We start from the raw sequence: 20,775 nt of genomic DNA, 5'->3' as shown, positions 1-20,775 counted from the left end.
ACACACACACACACACACACACACACACACACACACACACACACACACACACACACACACACACACACACACACACACACACACACACACAGAGCACTTCCAGCTACCCTCAGCACACACACACACACACACACACACACACACACACACACACACACACACACACACACACACACACACACACACACACACACACAGAGCACTTCCAGCTACCCTCAGCACACACACACACACACACACACACACACACACACGCTCACACATTGACTTTCATCACATGATGACAAAGTTGCAGGCTCTTTGACAGATGTCCTGCTTATTTCCTCTGGTGTGTTGATCAGATTGCTCAAGTGGTGAAGTACGGAGAAACTTACTACATCCATCTCAACCAGGTGGAAGGCCCCATCACTCTGGAGTTCAGGTACTGTCAGTTAAACAGAAAAAAGTAATCTTTATTCATTATTATATTAAATATAATCAATATTCAACATGGAGTCATTTTTATTACAGATTACTTAGCTGTTTTGATTGAAATGTAAAGCCAAGACGCCCTATATTCAATACATCTGTTGCATTGTAATGTAACAATATTTTTATGTGTGGTCTTAGGACAGACAAATGCTGTTGCTCTGCTGACAATTCAGACCTCTGACCACACCCCAATCAGTGATGTCACAACAGGCGTTTTCAATCAGCAATTAGAGGTAAAACACCTGCTGTGACTCACTGTCACTGATTGGGTTTAATAGGATGTACACTCTCTGCTAATGTGTTAGTTTAAGTAACATTTTATTCTCTTCTCTTGTATTCTAAGGCCCGGTCTGGTTCAGGCCAATCACAGTGAGATACATGGTACAACAGAGCCTCCGCCCATGGTGCTGTACAACCAGACGGCGGTGCTGCCAGATTACGTGGGCCGTCTCAGCGTGTCAGAGAAGCGGGTGACGCTGCACTCAGTCAGGATGACGGACGAGGGGAGCTTTACAGTGCTGGACCGTGAGGGCAAAGTCAAGAGGAGGAACTGTCTGAATGTCAGAGGTGACGAGAGATTTGAGCTTTGCTGCCACCTCTCCACTTTAATTGACTGAATTGTCTGTGTATGCTGGTGTTTGATGCATCTGAGAGGGACTGATTTAAGTGCAGTGTTGATGTACTTAAATTAGAAAGAAAATGTCCCTTTGATATAAGCCTACACAGTTGTCACTAAGTGTTAGTTGTTTATACCTTTGTCATCAAAATGCAAACAGCGTTAGGCTTTTTGAGTTTCTCACATTGCACATTTATTATCTTGGCCTAGTGTTACTACCTACATTATTGATTCTTGAGTGTATTACCTTTTAAATATATTAATGCTTTAATCTCAGAGAAGGTCATACGGCTTTATTTCATGTATTTAAAATGAGGTTAAACCTGCCTGCAGGTATACTTGGCCACTGCAGCATAAAAGATAAAAATATATCAAAAACACATTTCCTTTAATGGAGGTTAGGCAACACAATATTATCACTAATACTGATAACTGAGATACAATGGTTTCTGTAAGCTAAAAAATAACTTGACTTTAAACAAGACTTGTGGCGGTGGTTTAAACTAAATGTTATATTCAATAGAACCAACATGCCTAAATATGGTACATATGGACCTAATTAATAATACATCTGCAAGGTGTGAAAATGCGCATCATGACCTGTCCACATTATTAGGGTGGCGGTGCAACTTTATGTGGATTTTTCGAGCAATTTATGCTATTGTCGCTAAAACTCGGATATTTTGCTATTAGCTGTTTACTGTAACCGTTACTCATGTGCCACACTCTGGGAAATAAGGGTTCAAAAAGGCTTAAATCAAAGGAAACCCTAGAAACATGTCAACATTAGCATAACCACATTGCTAGGCTAGCTATTGTATACTGTGTACATCTGTTTCTATTTCTCTCCGCAGAACACCAGAACTTCCTGCATCCCTCCCATGGAGAAAACCTGAAGGTGAAACTCTACCGGCCCCATGCCAATGTTAACATTGTCTACAGGCCCAAATCAGGCAATCAGGACCGGGTCATCCTGGACCAGGGGTTCTGTGGGACGCCGCTGGACCCTCTGCTGGAGGGCAGGCTGACTGTGGAGGGATCGGAGCTCAGCATAAAGAAGGTCCAAGTGGCAGACTCAGGTGTCTTCAAAGTGACAGACCTGGATGGGTTTCCCGTGGCTCATGTCTACATCGAGGTAGAAGGTAGGAATCAAATACACATTTAATTGATCGACGTACTGTATTTAGTTCTGATCTTGCTTTATTATGAGCTAATGCATTGTATGTTCTCATGCCTTTTTAACCCAACAACCGTCTAACAACTGTTACACAAACTAACCTACATCAGCTGCATTTCTCATGTAAAGAGCCTCTAATCAGCTGTAGATTGTTTAATAAAGGTGTTTCTATCAAAAGGAACATGTGGTGCCAGTCAGAGTATTGCACCTGCAATAAAGCATGTAATAAAGTACAGCTACATTCAGGCTGGAACATCCTGTGTGAGTGCCAACCAGAGCTTATGTACATTCAGAGCCTTTCTGAGGCAAATGAGATCACGAGTGTCGGTGAACAAAGAGCAGAAACATCTTTTAGCTTTTCACTCATATAAAATTGTTGGATAATAGACAATATCAAAATCAATGCAGCAGAACCAGATATATTGTCTTAACTTTTAACTCCACACCCAACCAAAGGCTTTATACAACTTAGTGGCAATTACTTGATATAATATGTAACAAAAGATGGAGCAATGTACACAGTTTAGTGCTTTACGATATTGCTTTTTTTTATAGAGTGATTTATTTGAACTTTGCAGCTAAACTTTACGGTAGTCATAAATGGAAATAATGAAACTGTGCCATGATGGCAATAGCACACTGAAGGATTTTGACTGACTTTGTCACATCCTTCTGAAGACTGTGGGTGAGATCAGAGAGAACATTCTGGTGCGATTCAGTCTTCTGCTGGCAGTCATTTAATTCCAGATATCAGGGTTTTTATAAGGAAACATCCAAGTAAAAGACCCTCTCTCCATTCCTGTTAGACACACGGAAAGAGAGTTCATTCATGACATTAACTTTTATGGAGAAGAAGAAAATGTGTCTCAATCAGCTGAAGGCACCTATCACAACTTCACATTATCTGTGTCATAGATATAATTAAGACAAGTTTTTTTCTGTTGCAGAGCCTGCAGCCTGTAGCCCATTCAACATATTGTGGTGGATGTTTTCTTGTTAGCAGCAGGAGTGCGTGTCAAAAAACACAAGATAAAACTAATAAAGACTATTTGAGAAATAAACCAAAGTTTGGTCTTTGAGTATTTATTTACATTTGCAAATGCAGGAAAATAATTTCACAGGTACCAAAGCACAACTGAAAGAGTCTTCTCCAAAAATAAAGTTCAGCACCTCTTTATAGTAGAAAACCCAGTTAAAGCCACCCCTCTTTAGGATGTCTTTAGCAGGGACAATTAGTTGCATCAACATAAACAGTCAAATCATTTTACAACCTTCCCTTCTGGTCCTGTTCCTAACATTAGTCACAACACCTCTTAATCTCAGCTGCCAGGAACAGGATGGATCCATCTTAAGAGACACAGTTCACATTTGTTTATGGCCTATTTCACCCTTATCTGCTAAAATTAAAATAGAATGAGAGACGGAGGTCCTCTAATGAAAATAACTTCAAATGGGCTCAAGGTTTACGATTTCAGCTGTTTCACTTGGAGACTCTGAGTCTACCAAAATGTAGGAATATAAAGGAAATCAAGTATAATAATCATGTTAAAATAACCTTTTGCCATTACAATATCACGCAACCGTAATTTCGAATTCTGTAAAGTTGTCAGAGGTGTGTTTGATTGAACTCCTGACAAACAAATCAACTTTACCAAGATGCATTTTCAAAGTTTTATCGCAACAGCAGCAGGAGAAGGATTAATCTCAGACGCCAGCCAACGTCATGAGGAGGATCCCACACTGCAAATGTCCTGAGCCCAGATCAGGTCTTGGTCTGTTGCCCATTCCCTGATATGTTCGACTCAAAAAGGCCCGATGAGCTCATCTTCACTAGAAGCATCTTTTTCTTTCTAATTATTAAGGCTTTTTGAAACACATTCCAAAAATAAAAATGCTGGGTGCTTTTATTCCTTCCAATTTGCAGTTTTATAAGTGCACAATTTAACAGTCTGATAAATGTTTACACACATTGAGCCACTACAGTATGTATGTATTCAAATCAAACCAAAGTCATTTGTGTTTAGTATGTGATCCTCAACCATGTTGTCATTTTGTGTGTGTGCTTTATTCTATGTTAGTTCCTTTTTTAATTCCTGTGCGATCCTTGTGACTATGAAACATTTGCAAGAAATAAAATGTCATTTGTCGGAAAAAAATACACGTGTACTGTTATTGATAAACAGCTTTAAGTGTGTTTTTTTTTTTTTTAGTATGAGCTTACAAAGAAGTCGCTAAACTTCTTATGATATCAACAAATGGAGTGAGAGGTCTGAAAGCAAGCAAAAGATTTTTCTGACATATTTCCCATCTCCAAAACTTTAGGGCGCTAACTAAGGATTATTTTCATTATTGATGAATCTGTTTGGCATTTTAAACACCAACATTCATTGATATTGAGTCTCTCTCATTTCATGGCAAGTCTAACTATAATGGAAGAAGTATCTGTCTGTCCTTTGATTTTCTTGGTAACTGTTTATCCAATCGACTTCACACTTGGCGAGTGTATTGCTGAGAACTCAAGGAAGTGCAGTGTGGAGTGTGAAGTTGTTTGGATGAGCGGTTCTCTAGAAAGCTGCAAGTAGCAAACACCTCAGGCCAAGCAGTCGTCCCGTTCTGAACAGACACATTTTGAACAGGCATTGCACTGCTTGAATTGAATGAGTAATAATGTCTAAGACTCCTTTTTGTGTGAGATAGAGATAACTGCTTTAGGCTGCACCTTTGGTGTCCCTCTCAGGAATTGCTTTTGAGAAAGTTTTGTGTTTATTGAGGAGGAGGAGGAGGGAAGAAGAGGAAGAAGGAAAGCCATCTCTGACACCCGCCCCGACACACAAGCACGCACAAACACACACACACACACACACACACACACTCTCTCTCTCTCTCTCTCTCTCTCTCTCTCTCTCTCTCTCTCTTTACAGTTTTTTCCAACTACTTACACACAAAATATTTTCATGTCACACGATTTTTGAAACCTCTCACTCAACGTGCAAAACTACACAGCAAATCTCCAAAACTATAAGCTATTTCTCAGCCTTTCACTCAGTTTTCGATTGCAAACACTTTTTCAACACTACTATTTCAGCATTACAAATCAATCAGACTTTGTTTTGCCCAAAGTGCACGTGCACGCACACACACACACACACACACACACACACACACACACACACACACACACACACATATTCTTTATTCTAAAAATGATACCTTTGGTTTACACATGCTATTCTTACAAACTTAATGTTTTGCCCAATCAATATTTTCTGTTTTACTGTAACATTACATTATTTTTTACAGTGCACTTTTCAACCACTTTAAGCAGATGACTTTCTCTCTAGAACATTGTAAATGTAGATATAAGCCTATGAAAGACAAAAGAGCTTTAGATTTAGAACAACCGTGTATACATGGTATATCCAAAAATTTACTATTATGAAAAAAGTGTTTGCCATTTGATGCAAATGCTTCATTTTGACATGTGTTTATGGTATTTTGAAGGAGATGTGAGGTATTTAGCATTTTGTGTGTGCAGTTTTGGGAATTGTGTGTAGAGTTTTGAAAAAAAGGAGACATAGTTTTGAAAGCGTGTGTAAGCAGTTGGAAAAAAAACTGTGGCGGAGACCTTGACCTTGGACAGCGTCAGCAGCACAAACTGAGAAGTAGGACTGAAAGTGTAAAAGAAATCAGGACCTTGGACAGCAGCCATAAAGGGCAGGGAAAGATTAGGACCTCGGTTATAAGTAGGAAAACTACCTGCTGATATTGCCATCATACACTGCGGATGTAAAAATATGTAATGGTGCAAAAAAACGGACCGGTCACTTTCCCTCATCCACTTTAACAAAAAAAAGTTACAAAAACTACAACTCACAAGTGATGATGACACAACTCTGGGATAATCACAGACTAATGACGTCCGTGTGTAAAGTCTAGAGGGGGACACCGTCACCCCCCCTCCCTCTGTTTCACCGGATAAATGTAGCCTACAACAGAATGGAGGAGTCGTGCATATGTAATGCTCGTCTGAGTTTCAACTGCAGAGCGGCTACTTGTGGCTCCGAGCCAGAAATGACGATTCTTACCGGAGCTTCCCGAGGACCGCCGAAACTACTCCCGATCTGGACCCTATTGAAGTCTGTTGTTGTCGGGTAGGGGGGTGATGGGGTGGACGACATTAGCGAAATAAAGAAGAAGAAAAAAAGGAGATTTCCAGAGAGCCATCAGTCCTGAGCCCCTCCCAGTTCTGTGATTTTCGGATTCGAGGACTGACGAAGGTAATTACCATCATCCAATTATAATTATATATTACAACAACTGATCTTTTTTTTTTCTCAATATTTCGTTCAAGCGGGGAAGGTAGTGGGTTAAGTTCTGCAGTTTTTCCATTGCTGTTTGACTGTTGTAGTGCTTGTGTTGAGCGGTCCCTTAAACGGCAGTAACGGCTGATTTAGGGCGTGTAACCAACAGCAACGAAGCGAAGGCATGCAGGATGGCAGCAATCACACAAGAATAAAACAGTTAACGGTTTCTCAGCATTCCTGAATTGCTCGGCAAAAATGATGCAATTCACAGTTTTCAGACAGGAATCCAAGCATTGCTCAGACGAGACATTAGTTAATGAGGTATTTGTGGACCGCATGGCCTCCTTCCTTCTCCCAATTGTGTTAATTCCGTAAATCCATTCATCTTTCTGCTGCTATGTAGGAGACGACTCACATTAACACAGTATTTGCAATCTGATGCTGTTAATCGCATCACCAAGTGGTTTTAAAGCACGATATTGAAATGATTGCATGAATGTTCCCCAGGCTGTGGTGCATTATCACGTCTTGTGTTCGGGATATACCCGTCTGACTTGAGGGCTATTTTCTGGTCCATCCCATTGGAAATGGTTACGCAATGTACTGGCACACATTAGAGCTGCTGACTAAGTATTTGTCACCTAAGAGTCTTAAGAGAGTATTGAATGAGGGCGGTTCCTGATATCTTATGACAAATTAATAAACCAAGTCATCTCAGAGGGAAAGATAGGTAAGATAATATGCCATTTGTTTTGTAACATATCTCGTCCACCTCGATATGTAATGTTTTTTTGTTTAATCTTCAGCTAAAACTGCATTTTGTAGGCTGGTGGTATGGCAAGTGTCCAAACCGTCACAACTGATGTCTGTGAAAGCATGAAACAAAGACAGAGAGAGAACACATGCTTTATTCCTAGACGTAAAAACCAAGTATGTTATGCTCAGACTGTGGCATTAGAGTGTCGGACTGTGGTTATAAATCCACAGTCAACTTCTCTTTCATTCTTCATTCATTCACTCTCATTTCCCCCCCATCTATCATCTGGACATCCCCACTGGGACAGTCCCCATTCATGCCAGTCGTGACACACCCTGGGCTGCACCAGCAGCTGCTCCTGGCTTTATGGGCTGCGTAAAAAGGTGGGGAGGGGGAGTGGGGGTGGAGCATATGCATGGCCTGGGTGAAGGGGCAGAAGAGGAAAGGGCAGGGGACAAGCAGGTCTAGGGAGGGGACCCACTTTTAAGGTGCATTGATCTCAGTATAAGTATTTTAGATACTATCTAAAATACTGATACTATCAGTATTTAGATTAGGTTCTATTGAAATAGCCTAAGTTCATTTGACTATTTTCTTGTTAAAAATGGATAAATAGACACATGAGAGAGCCTCTGAATTAGCATTTTTAACTAGACACAAGGCTCTTAAACTCTGGCTAATGAAGTTAGTCGATAGCAGCAATGGTGGAGAGAGCTTTTGAATAATAAAAGCTCAAGAACAAGGAGAAACCATCATATACATTTGAAGGATATTTAAGGAGAATATAATAAAGGGAAGACAAGGCAGAACAAGACAGAAGTGTTTCAAAGGAGAGAAAGGAGAGCAGAGACACTTTCTTGAAACTTGAGCAAATGAAGTACACGGTTAGAGCAAACACTGACAAGTGTTTTCATATATGGCAGCCTTTTCTATCATATTTCGCAGACTTGTGTGGTGTATTTTGTCAAGTCTTACCAGACTAAGTTCTGTTATATTTTGTATATATGCATATGATTCCAACTAAGCCAGGGTGGGGTGGGTGGTTTGTGTGCTTTTTTTTCGTTCGTATGATTTGTTGTGCTCTGTCATTTTGTGTACAGTACAAAATGTCTATTTTCAAAACTTGATTCTGTTTTCAATACAATATGTTTAAAAAAAGAGAGCGGCACAGGGAAGCAGAAAGCTAAGAGAGATAATACTGTAACAAGAGGAGGATGGAGGCATGATGCTACCGCCTTCCTGGCTTGTGTGGGAGAGGAGAGATGAGGACAAAAAAAAAGGCTCTTTAAAGTCCGTCAGGCAGGATGGATGTCAGGCTGATGAGATCAGCCTGAAAGATGTAACCTCCGCTCGTCTCACTACGGGGAGGCTGCTGGATGAGTCACACACAGTTCAGTCAGCGCTGTGACTCCTACAGGAAGATTGATCTAACTGGTTAGAACAGGTGACAGGAGAGCAGTGACCCCATTTAGAGTCCGTCAGACTTTTAAAATGGACATCACACCCTCAGACAAAGGACAATGTTTACATCCTTATCTCGGGCTTCCTAGCAGACGCTTTCAGTTAGGACACCCAGTGGCGTAACATTAGTGACTCAGAATGGTCTTCTTTAATTACAGCCTGTGTAATGTTTATGAATACGAAAACACTTAATCATCGTCATCAACCCTTCAGTTTTGATCAAATTCAAAAAATCAAATCATGTCTTAATTTGTGTTGTGTTTACTCATAGTAACCCCCCCCCCCCACCTCCCCATAGGGACAGCAGAACTTTTCTTCTTGGGTTGTAATGGGGGAAAGTTTGTCAATGATAGGCCAACTCATGGCTTTCAGTTGTATTCTTTAAATACATACTATCGCTAACTCTGATCTACACTTAATCCATTTTTCACATGGCAGTTTATGAATATATGCGTGCAGTATGACCTTTCCTGTATATAATCAGCAGCACCCTCTAATTTTCTCATCCAATGTACGGTATAGTTCTTAGTATTAAAAGAAAAAAACTCTGCATGAGGGTTCTGAGTGGTGGATAAGTCAAACAAACAGGACTTTAACCCTGGGGACTGAGTTTGTGTCACGTGTGAAACCAAATGTCAACATTATAAGTTTTTAAAGTTTCCCATAGGGACAGCAGAACTTTTCTTCTTGGGTTGTAATGGGGGAAAGTTTGTCAATGATAGGCCAACTCATGGCTTTCAGTTGTATTCTTTAAATACATAATCGCTACTCTGACTGCACTTTGCTCAATCCATTTTTCACATGTCAGTTTTTGTGACTCATGTGTGCAGTATGACCTTTCGTGTATATAATCAGCAGCAACCTCTAATTTTCTCACCAGATGTATATTTCTCTCCATCAGTGAATCCAACCTGTGATTTATTTCTTCCTAGCACTCCGGCATGAACACTCACACATATATATAGGCGGATGGCACTGTAGGAGGGGTTTGAAACCGGCTTCATAGGGCACCGATTAGAAAATATGCTGTGATTACTGTGTTCTGCTAAGGGACTGGAAGTCTCTGGTGCAGTTTTTCTGCCAACTTTAATGCTAGGGCGTCGTTTGGAAAGTCACTTTGCGTCTGATAGCAGTGGGAGTACATGGGCTTTCTTCTTTAAATAGCACTCTAATCCCCCATCTGAAGAAGCTGGCAGAAATTCAATGGCTTTTTGATATTGTTCTCTCTTTCAGTCTAAAGATGCAGTGATTCACTCTATTCTATAATGCTGAAGTGAATACAATCAGGAAAATAACTCATATTCATTTGCTAACTTTCTTGCAGGATGAAATCTATAATACAGCACATATTAAGATGGAGGTGATCTCATTTTAGTGAAAACATATAATCAACAGGCCTTTGGTAGCCTATATATACTATATATAAAAGGTTCAGAAAATCTAAGCATTAAAAAGGGTTGTTTCGCTCAGTCGCTCATGACTCTTCCCTAAATTGCTTAACAGGCTTTTTGAATTTAGTCCAATCAGCTGTATAGTTGTCGTTGAGACTGCAATGATGTCGGAAAACTCTGATTTGTTAGTTTTCACCCAAGTGGCAGTCTTATACTAAGAGTAGTATCAGAGATGGCTTAGAACATAATCATTTGTCATACTAAATATGGCTTTTAGCTGTGTAAATAATGTAGCAAAAGAAAATGTGAAACACATTATGCAAATACAGCATAACTATTGATCCATACACATGATGTTCATTACACTTACAAATAAGGTCGCGCCCACTTAGGAGACAGGAAGGGTGTACTGTTTCATACCGTTTTATACAGTTGGGGCAGCGTGTAATGCGCTATCTTTAGTTATAGAACATCTTAGTATTAAAAGAAAAAAAAACCTGCATGAGGGTTCTGAGTGGTGGATAAGTCAAACAAACAGGACTTTAACCCTGGGGACTGTAGTTTGTGTCACGTGCCAAACCAAATGTCAACCAAATGTGTTTTAAGTTTGGTAGGCTACATAAGTTAACTTTCTTACTTAACGTTCCTAACGTAACATTCTTCACTACACTAATGTTAGCACTTTAACCCAAATCACGTCTTTTACTAAACCGATAATATTACATGAAAAACAAGTTTTGTTGCAGAGAAAAGTATCTACTTGCAAAAGATACAATAGAGAAAATGTAGGAATGTCATTCTTGTGGCAAATAGTCATTTTGTTGTGGTCTTGTTGTTGTATTGGGAAATGCATCCATTGTCCATAATCCATAGTTTCTGCTCTGTAATTTCACACTTTCAGAACTAGTTGACCACGTTTGGCAAGGATCCTTGTGTTGTTAGTAATGCTGTTTCCCATTCAAATCTTCTCTCTTTCTTTCTGTCTCTCCCACTATCTATCCATCTAATTATCCCACCTTAATAACTCTGTGCTACTGCTGTTTAGTCTAATCCAGTGCAGTAGACATGAAAGGTCAGAGTCACTTCATGTCAGCTGGCCGCTGTCCATCTCATCGTCCCAATGGGATTACCGTGCACTCTTAGGGAGAAAGACTTTATTAATCCTTCTTGGGGATATTCAATGTTTTCATTCCGTTAATACAAAACACACATGCACATGCATTGGAGAGATACCAGAGCGATCGGACTGCTGTAATCTGCGCTCCAAGCAGTTGGGGCTTCAGTGTCTTGCTCAAAGCCCCCTTGGCAGTGCCCAGGAGGTGAACTGGCACCCCTCCAGCTACCAGTCCACACTCCATAACATGGTCCCCACCCTCCGCTTCCCAAGCCGAATCCCTACGGACGGAGCTGCATGCATATCACTCCTAGTCAGGGGTGTCGGACTGGGGGTGAAAAGCAGACTGAGTACCCAGGGTCCAAACAAATGAGAATGAATGCCAGAATGAATAGCTGTTGATGCGGAGAGGGGCCCATAGAGAATGCCTTTCTACAGGGCCCAGAATTTTGTGCTACGCCCCTGCTCCTACTCTCTCTTGTACTCTCTGGTGCACAGTCTCTTCCATCACTGTTTCTGTTTTCTTCTTTCCTCTCTTTACCGCTCCTCTTCCTGCTTAATGTCTCTCTCTGGTTTGTGGTCATGTGTCGTGAGTGGAGATCTGATCGACAGGAGACGAAGAAAGCTGCTCTTCAGCTCACACACACAGGGCAGGGCCATGTCTCTGACTCACACACACATGACTCTCTTTGCTTTGAAGAGACTTTATAAAACTTGGCTTAATAGTTTTATTTTATAGCTTTTCTTGTCATTGACTTTTTACAGTGCTCTCCCTTAGTATTTCATTTGTAGTAGGTAGTTCATTTGGGAAATATATGCTATAAAGTGTAGCCAGGTGGTGCAGAGCAGGAGGCTGGAGGGGACTTCTCTTCCATTTTTTGGACACAGATTGAAATTGGCATATTCCTACTTCGCCGAGGTGTTTTTCAATTAAACACCCAAATTAGCAACACATCTTTACCTTAAGTAAGTTAACCTATTCTTAAGTCAAATAAAAATAATGATTATTACGGCAGATATATCTCTTTCTAGAAAGCCGTGATCATGCCATAATCATGCTATGAAATGCTTTTTTAATTTGATCTGTAATGTGTGTGGGTTCCTTTTTTCTTCCAGAGACCGACCATTCAAGATGAAAGTAATCAGCGCTGCAGTGCTTAGCGCCCTGTTCTGCACCGGTAAGCACATACTTAATCAGTCACTTGGGGGAGCGGGTTTGGATAAATGAATGGCTGAAACAAACGTCCTGCAAAGCTTGTTTCAACTGAATGATTAGCACAGATCCTGTGAAAACCACACCAAAGGAAGCTGTTTCAATTATTTTTGTGATCTATTAATTTCCACTAATTTGCTTTTCTTTCCTGTCTGATGAGAACCTCCGATTGTATTTACATATGGTCTATTTTTATCGGCATTTACATTTCAAATGCTTTCATACTTTTTTGGGGAAGGGGTTTTTAATAAGAACTGATTTATTAAGATCTTTGTTTTTTTTACAAATCAGCTGACACTTACAAAAAGATGTATTTTAAAATAAACTCCTATCTTTTATTTCACAGTTGTGTCAGCATCTTTGAAAGGTAAAATGGCATGCTTGTTTGGATTTCAATGCATGTCTAGGAATGCTTTTTGAGAATTAACAGATTAATAGATAGATTATATGCATCTGGAAAGATAGCGATAATGTGATCAGGTTCAAATCCGGCCAGAGAAAGCGAATAAGGAAGAGCAGGCCGTCTGTGGTATCTAATGAAACATTTCTATCAGTTAAAAAGGAAGAAAAGACAGCCTTCTTCGGAGAGGACATTCACATCGACGTCCCGCCTGGGAACCTCGGTGAGGTTGTGTTCATACCCAGGACCAACCGGTCGTCTGAGGTGGTTCTGCTGCGAGCGGGCGTGGTGGTGACCCCCCGGGGCCATCTCAACTCTCTGGGCCACCTGGTGCTGGAGGACATGCAGGAGGAGGACGAGGGGGAGTACATCATTAAGAACACCAACAACCCCAACGCAGCCAAGCACCTCACCCTCGTTGTCAGGGGTAAGACGTCTGCTGTACTTTTATCCAGAGGTGGGGCGAGCGTTAGAAAGTGTGGTTACACTTTACTTGAAGGTATCTACATAAGAGTGACATGACACTGTCATGAACGTGTCATAAACATTATAAACAAGTCATAAACGCTTATGACATAACGCTTCTTTTAGTGTCATTCGGTTTTTGTCATGACAGTGTCATGTCACTCTTATGTAGATACCTTCAAGCAAAGTGTTACCCAAAGTGTTTTCCCCACCTAGCGGTTGTCTGTCAGTTCAATTTAATCCCATTTTATTTATAGTGTCATATTTTTTGTATCAGAAAAATTGGTTTCTTTCAGCCAAATGGCCCAAAAAATTACATGGATGCATGCATGTATGTTTCACATTCTTCGCAGGTAACATTAATGATTACTTTCATTCAATTTTGGGTGTTTTATTCCATTTTATAGCATTTATATCAAACAAATGGTTTCAAAACAGTATCCTGACTAAACTTAGAAAATGAACCAGTCTGTGATCCACTCAACATCCTCTGATCTTAACTATTAGTCGAATTAGTGTTTTTAACTCAAAAACTAGGTATAATGTAATTTAAATGAGGCTTATTGACCATGAATTTTGACCCGGAAGGACAAGTTCTAGACAGGAAGACAACACGATGGTTAACCGATAGAGTCGGTCTAGACCACACTCTATAATTTACAGAGACTCAACAATTCACAGTCACAGTTTTGGCACTGGATAGTAGTACATCTTTAAAAAAAACTGCTCTGGTGGGGGAGGGACAACATGTACAAAGACTTTGGTGTCTTCTCTGGAGAAATACCGAAAAGAAAGGTATACAGAACTGTGGAAAGAATTACAAACCTATTTATCATAAATTTTGTATGTACTAATTTGATGAACTGGCCCTAATCTTAGCTATGGAAAATACAGTAACATGCTAGTTAGTAAACTAGCTTAATTCTGTTCTGGATCAACAGCATGAAGTCTACTTAGCCTAGCAATAGCAACTGAATGCTTAGCAAATATGCTGTATCAAATGGAATATTCAGGACACACAAAGGACTACAAGAATGTCATGTAACGTGTTACTGAAAAAGTTAGCTATTTGCTATATCGCAAAAGTCACGTATAATTGAGCAAATCATTTGTTGTCAAGGGTTAGTTTTTGTCACACAAGTTATCAAAGATTAGATTCTGTTAAAAAGGTCTGAAGATAAGGAACAAAACAACCAACCATAAAAACCATTTCACCATTGATACTCTGCAAAAACACAAAACAGTTATAAAAACAGATACAAATATAAATAGTGATATACATGAAAATAAACATGCCGCCACACACACACACACACACACACACACACACACACACACACACACACACACACACACACACACACACACACACACACACACACACGCAGCACTTCCAGGTACCCTAAGCACACACACACACACACACACACACACACACAGACACAAACACACACACACACACACACACAGACACACACACACAGACACACACACACACACACACACACACACACACACACACACACACACACACACACACACACACACACACACAATGTGTACACATTGACTTTCATCACATGATGACAAAGTTGCAGGCTCTTTGACAGATGTCCCGCTTATTTCCTCTGGTGTGTTGATCAGATTGCTCTTTGGAGCAAGTGGTGAAGTACGGAGAAACTTACTACATCCATCTCAACCAGGTGGAAGGCCCCATCACTCTGGAGTTCAGGTACTGTCCGTTAAACAGAAAAAAGTAATCTTTATTCATTATTATATTAAATATAATATATAATGTATAATTCTTTAATTGAAATGTAAAGCCAAGATGCCCTATATTCAATACATCTGTTGCATTGTAATGTAACAATATTTTTATGTGTGGTCTTAAAATGAATAAATAGGACAGACAAATGCTGTTGCTCTGCTGACAATTCAGACCTCTGACCACACCCCAATCAGTGATGTCACAACAGGCGTTTTCAATCAGCAATTAGAGGTAAAACACCTGCTGTGACTCACTGTCACTGATTGGGTTTAATAGGATGTACACTCTCTGCTAATGTGTTAGTTTAAGTAACATTTTATTCTCTTCTCTTGTATTCTAAGGCCCGGTCTGGTTCAGGCCAATCACAGTGAGATACATGGTACAACAGAGCCTCCGCCCGTGGTGCTGTACAACCAGACGGCGGTGCTGCCAGATTACGCGGGCCGTCTCAGCGTGTCAGAGAAGCGGGTGACGCTGCACTCGGTCAGGATGACGGACGAGGGGAGCTTTACAGTGCTGGACCGTGAGGGCAAAGTCAAGAGGAGGAACTGTCTGAATGTCAGAGGTGACAAGAGATTTGAGCTTTGCTGCCACCTCTCCACTTTAAAGTGCCCATATTATGCTCATTTTCGGGTTCATAATTGTATTTAGAGGTTGTACCAGAATAGGTTTACATGGTTTAATTTTCAAAAAACACCATATTTATGTGTTGTACTGCACAATGCTTTTAGGTCCTCTTTTCACCCTGTGTGTTCAGGTCTCTATTTCAGCTACAGAGTGAGACATCCTACTTCTGTAGTATTTTTGTTGGGATTCGCACATGCTCAGTAGCTAGGCAAGGCTCACATCAGCTAGCTAGCTGTTTCTCCAACTTCGGTCAGGGCAAGGCAGGATTAGCCAGGAGACTTCTTCTAAATGAGGGCGCACTTCCAACTTTCAGGAATACCTGCAGAACAGGGACATGGAAGTAGTTCTTTTGTAGATTATGGTGAACTTGTATGTGTTGTAGCAGTGTTTTGCCATTGAGAACGAGGGTTTTGGCTAGTGACGTAGAAAACCGTGCCGATTTTAAACAGCTCACCCGGAGACTGAAGGCAGGTTACATTCAGAAACCCGTATCTCACTCAAAACAGCCTGGATGTTTTTTTTTTTTCAAGTTTGTATGCGTGTGGAAGCACCAGAGACACAAAATAACACCCCAAATCCCAGAAAAAGTGATTTTTTTTTTCATAATATGGGCACTTTAATTGTGACTGAATTGTCTGTGTATGCTGGTGTTTGATGCATCTGAGAGTGACTGATTTAAGTGCAGTGTTGATGTACTTACATTTGAAAGAAAATGTCCCTTTGATATAAGCCTACACAGTTCTCACTAAGTGTTAGTTGTCTATACCTTTATCATCAAAATGCAAACAGCGTTAGGCTTTTTGTGTTTCTCACATTGCACATTTATTATCTTGGCCTAGTGTTACTGCCTACATGATTGATTATGCTTAATTATCTTAATGCTTTAATCTAAGAGAAGGTCATACGGCTTTATTTCATTTATTTAAAATGAGGTTACACCTGCCTGCAGGCATACTTGGCCACTGCAGCATAAAAGATAAAAACATATCAAGAACACATTTACTTTAATGGAGGTTAGGCAACACAATATTATCACTAATACTGATAACTGAGATACAATGGTTTCTGTAAGCTAAAAAATAACTTGGCATTAAACAAGACTCAGGCTTACGGCAGTGGTTTAAACTAAATGTTATATTCAATACAACCAACGTGCCTAAAAATGGTACATATGGACCTAATTAATAATACATCTGCAAGGTGTGAAAATGCGCATCATGACCTGTCCACATTATTAGGGTGGCGGTGCAACTTTATGTGGATTTTTCGAGCAATTATTGTCGCTAAAACTCGGATATTTTGCTATTAGCTGTTTACTGTAACCGTTACACATGTGCCACACTCTGGGAAATAAGGGTTCAAAAAGGCTTAAATCAAAGGAAACCATATAAACATGTCAACATTAGCATAACCACATTGCTAGGCTAGCTATTGTATACTGTGTACATCTGTTTCTATTTCTCTCCGCAGAACACCAGAACTTCCTGCATCCCTCCCATGGAGAAAACCTGAAGGTGAAACTCTACCGGCCCCATGCCAATGTTAACATTGTCTACAGGCCCAAATCAGGCAATCAGGACCGGGTCATCCTGGACCAGGGGGTTCTGGCGACGCCGCTGGACCCTCTGCTGGAGGGCAGGCTGACTGTGGAGGGATCGGAGCTCAGCATAAAGAAGGTCCAAGTGGCAGACTCAGGTGTCTTCAAAGTGACAGACCTGGATGGGTTTCCCGTGGCTCATGTCTACATCGAGGTAGAAGGTAGGAATCAAATACACATTTAATTGATCGACGTACTGTATTTAGTTCTGATCTTGCTTTATTGAGCTAATGCATTGTATGTTCTCATGCCTTTTTAACCCAACAACCGTCTAACAACTGCTACACAAACTAACCTACATCAGCTGCATTTCTCATGTAAAGAGCCTCTAATCAGCTGTAGATTGTTTAATAAAGGTGTTTCTATCAAAAGGAACATGTGGTGCCAGTCAGAGTAATGCACCTGCAATAAAGCATGTAATAAAGTACAGCTACATTCAGGCTGGAACATCCTGTGTGAGTGCCAACCAGAGCTTATGTACATTCAGAGCCTTTCTGAGGCAAATGAGATAATGAGTATTGGTGAACAAAGAGCAGAAACATCTTTTAAAATGGTACTCCACTGATTTAGCTTTTCACTCATATAAAATTGTTGGACAATAGACGATATCAAAATCTATGCAGCAGAACCAGATATATTGTCTTTTAACTTTTAACTCCACACCCAACCAAAGGCTTTATACAACTTAGTGGCAATTACTTGATATAATATGTAACAAAAGATGGAGCAATGTACAGTGCTTTACAATATTGCCTTTTTTATAGAGCGATTTATTTGAACTAAACTTTAAGGTAGTCATAAATGAAAATAATGAAACCATGTGCCATTATAGCAATAACACACTGAAGGATGTGCAACACCATGAGATGTTGACACGTAATGTGCTGTGTGCCATAGAGCTGTTTCTATTTTTACCTTTGCCATGTAAAAGAAAAAAAAAAAATCTGCAAGAATTGAACTCATTTAAATACAAAAATTATATACCCAACCTTAGAAATACACACAAGTAAAAGCCATAGTTCTGCTTTATATTTTAAATGGTTGGCATCAGGCTGCCAATGAATGAGGGTTAACAAAATAAAAGGGACTTAAACCAGTGGTTCCCAAACTCTTTCATGTCAAGGAACCGTAAACTGACAAAAAAATGTGATAAGATTTCATCCCATGGTCCCTCATATGATAGGATTATTTGCTTTTAGATGTTTTATTACAGAAAGTGTATGAAACCCATGACCAAAATAGCCATACATTCTGTCATTGATTTACTTATGGATGGTATTATAGTTAAAATATATTATTCCCCTTTTTGCTGGGGACCCCTGGAACCCCTGGAACCCCTGGAACCCCTTAGGAACCCTTAAGGGTCCCTGAACCCCACTTTGGAAACCACTGACTTAGACAATGGAATCGGTCTAATGTAAGATTGTCATGCTATAGATATCTTTGGAGCTGCACGGGGAAAAAAACGTAGTCTTTAACTAGATAATAACCAATATTTTAATGCAAATTAACATTAACTATGAAACTACTAATTTAAACAAGATTCAGTCTTAACAAGAAACGTAGATAAAACATGGGTTCTGCAGTCACAGAAGGCTTATTATGTGTCTCTGTTTGTCTCTGTCTCAGCCTATAAGCTGCCTCCCCTGACAGTAGCCATCCTCTCCCTGCTGAGCGTGATCGCCTTCATGCTGCTGGTGTGCCTGCTGTCCTGTGTCTATAGAATGCACAAGAGGAACGAGAAGAACAAGAAGCTGATCCTCATTGCTCAGCAGGCCGGCAAGGGAGACGGCGAGGCTTTCAGACAGGTAACATCCACTTATAGGGCACTGCCATCATTTCTCATTTCTCTGTGATGGGGGAATATTGTAGAGTCACTGCGCTAGGAATAGGAAAAGGCTCTGGTGGAACGGTGGGCTTGTAGGCAAAATTAGTAGATGTGACTCATGGGAAGAGTGAGGTGTGTGTTTGGTGGCTTGGAAATGATCAAAAGGGCGAGGAGGGTTATGTTCCTGCTGTGGTCATCTGCTCCACTTCCTTCCTTACAGTGCTGGACCTGACACACATAGTTACAGCCAAAATAAAGAGAGCAACATGGCAGAGGATCATTATTTTTATTAGGTCACTACGTGGTGTTATGGCCAAAAGCTTCTATCCCGATATACAGTAGGTAATTTCATGTCTTGGTAACGATATATATATGTATATATATATATATATATATATATATATATATATATATATATATATATATATATATATATATATATATTTATATATATATATATATATAAATAAAACACGCTATATTGTGATATATATATATCACAATATAGCGTGTTTTCTCGTAATTTAATATATAGTCTATATAAAATGACCACATGCATGTGTGAATGAAATACTTGACAAATAAAAAAGTATTAAATCATTTTTTCATTTTATTAAGCTCTTTAGTGCAAAATGAACCCAACGTGCGAGGATCAGAATGTAAAGCGTTCTCCAAATGATGTAAATATTGCCGTAGCGCAGTTCTGTTCCGTTTTTCGACATTGCAATAAAAAGAAAAAAGAAAAATATATACCCCATCGCCAAGCCCTACATTGCGTTAGTTAAGTAAGTCAAAGTTGACTTTTGCTTTCAGACGGGACACGAACAGCGGCCTCCTGGGTCAACGCATTCTCACAAACGGGTCTGTATGATATGATGATTACAGTGCTTAACTTCTCGTAGCTTTTTGAACGAATGGTTCATGAGGACAGGCTGGTTTTGTTTGACCATCCCTCCTCCCTCACAGATCTTTTGAGCCCTGCTCGTCCTGGCTCACGATGACGTGGTTTATATACAAATACTAGGAGTGCATTACGTACAAACAGTGAATGAGAGCAGCCTGATTAAAGTAAACCACTATAACTCTTGCACTGCTTATTAACATGACTGTATGCTGGATACATAAGCCTGTAACATAAGGCCACAAGTGTGGAAGCTTTGAGCTACAGTAAGCAATTTTCACACATTTTGACCTTGTCACATTTTTCATTTTTTAATAAAGTATAAGCGCAAGTTACAGTCTCAAGCCCGGCAGTGAGGGATGCTATCTGTCGCAGACAATAACAAGATTTTGGTACCAGATATGTTTGAGACTGACATTGCAGTGTGCCTTTACACAGGAAACTCATGAGTAGTTGACAAATGAAAATGCGTCTTATCAATTTGTGTAATACAAATCACTGAATGTTTCTAGAATATAGAGCAGCACCCTGTGTTGTCACACAAAGACTCATGATTTATTGTAATTTTTTAAATGGTTGATTTACTACAAAAGCCTTTTGAAGAGCCATCATTACCATTTCTCTCATTCTTACAATGTCAATTTTGAATACTCTTCATTAAGAATGAATTGTGACGGCCCTCAAA

The 20,775-nt window shown here is 40.0% G+C and overlaps 1 protein-coding gene and 1 long non-coding RNA gene across 6 annotated transcripts in view; both read left to right on the top strand.

Annotated features, from left to right (window-relative positions):
• Positions 1-2,086: 2,086 nt before the first annotated feature.
• LOC120571635 lies at positions 2,087-4,063 on the top strand. Its single transcript, XR_005641251.1, has 2 exons — positions 2,087-2,229; positions 3,212-4,063. It is a non-coding gene; the product is annotated as an uncharacterized LOC120571635 (long non-coding RNA).
• A 2,244-nt stretch (positions 4,064-6,307) lies between these two features.
• LOC120571488 overlaps positions 6,308-20,775 on the top strand; it is a 29,111-nt gene continuing 14,643 nt past the window's right edge. The window contains exons 1-8 of one of the 5 annotated variants that reach the window (XM_039820453.1): positions 6,308-6,541; positions 12,408-12,469; positions 12,851-12,871; positions 13,059-13,331; positions 15,014-15,101; positions 15,479-15,702; positions 17,235-17,522; positions 18,991-19,169. In XM_039820453.1, the coding sequence (XP_039676387.1) occupies positions 12,424-12,469; positions 12,851-12,871; positions 13,059-13,331; positions 15,014-15,101; positions 15,479-15,702; positions 17,235-17,522; positions 18,991-19,169 (1,119 nt within the window). In that variant the 5' untranslated portion in view covers positions 6,308-6,541; positions 12,408-12,423. Of the gene's footprint in view, positions 6,542-12,163; positions 12,258-12,407; positions 12,470-12,850; positions 12,872-13,058; positions 13,332-15,013; positions 15,102-15,478; positions 15,703-17,234; positions 17,523-18,990; positions 19,170-20,775 lie in introns of those variants that run through there. The other 4 variants (XR_005641237.1, XM_039820456.1, XM_039820454.1 and 1 more) reach the window with 4 other exon arrangements.

This window comes from Perca fluviatilis, chromosome 13, assembly GCF_010015445.1.
Source record: "Perca fluviatilis chromosome 13, GENO_Pfluv_1.0, whole genome shotgun sequence".
NCBI classification, from domain to species: Eukaryota; Metazoa; Chordata; class Actinopteri; order Perciformes; family Percidae; genus Perca; species Perca fluviatilis.
This window is presented reverse-complemented; position numbering and strand designations above follow the sequence as displayed.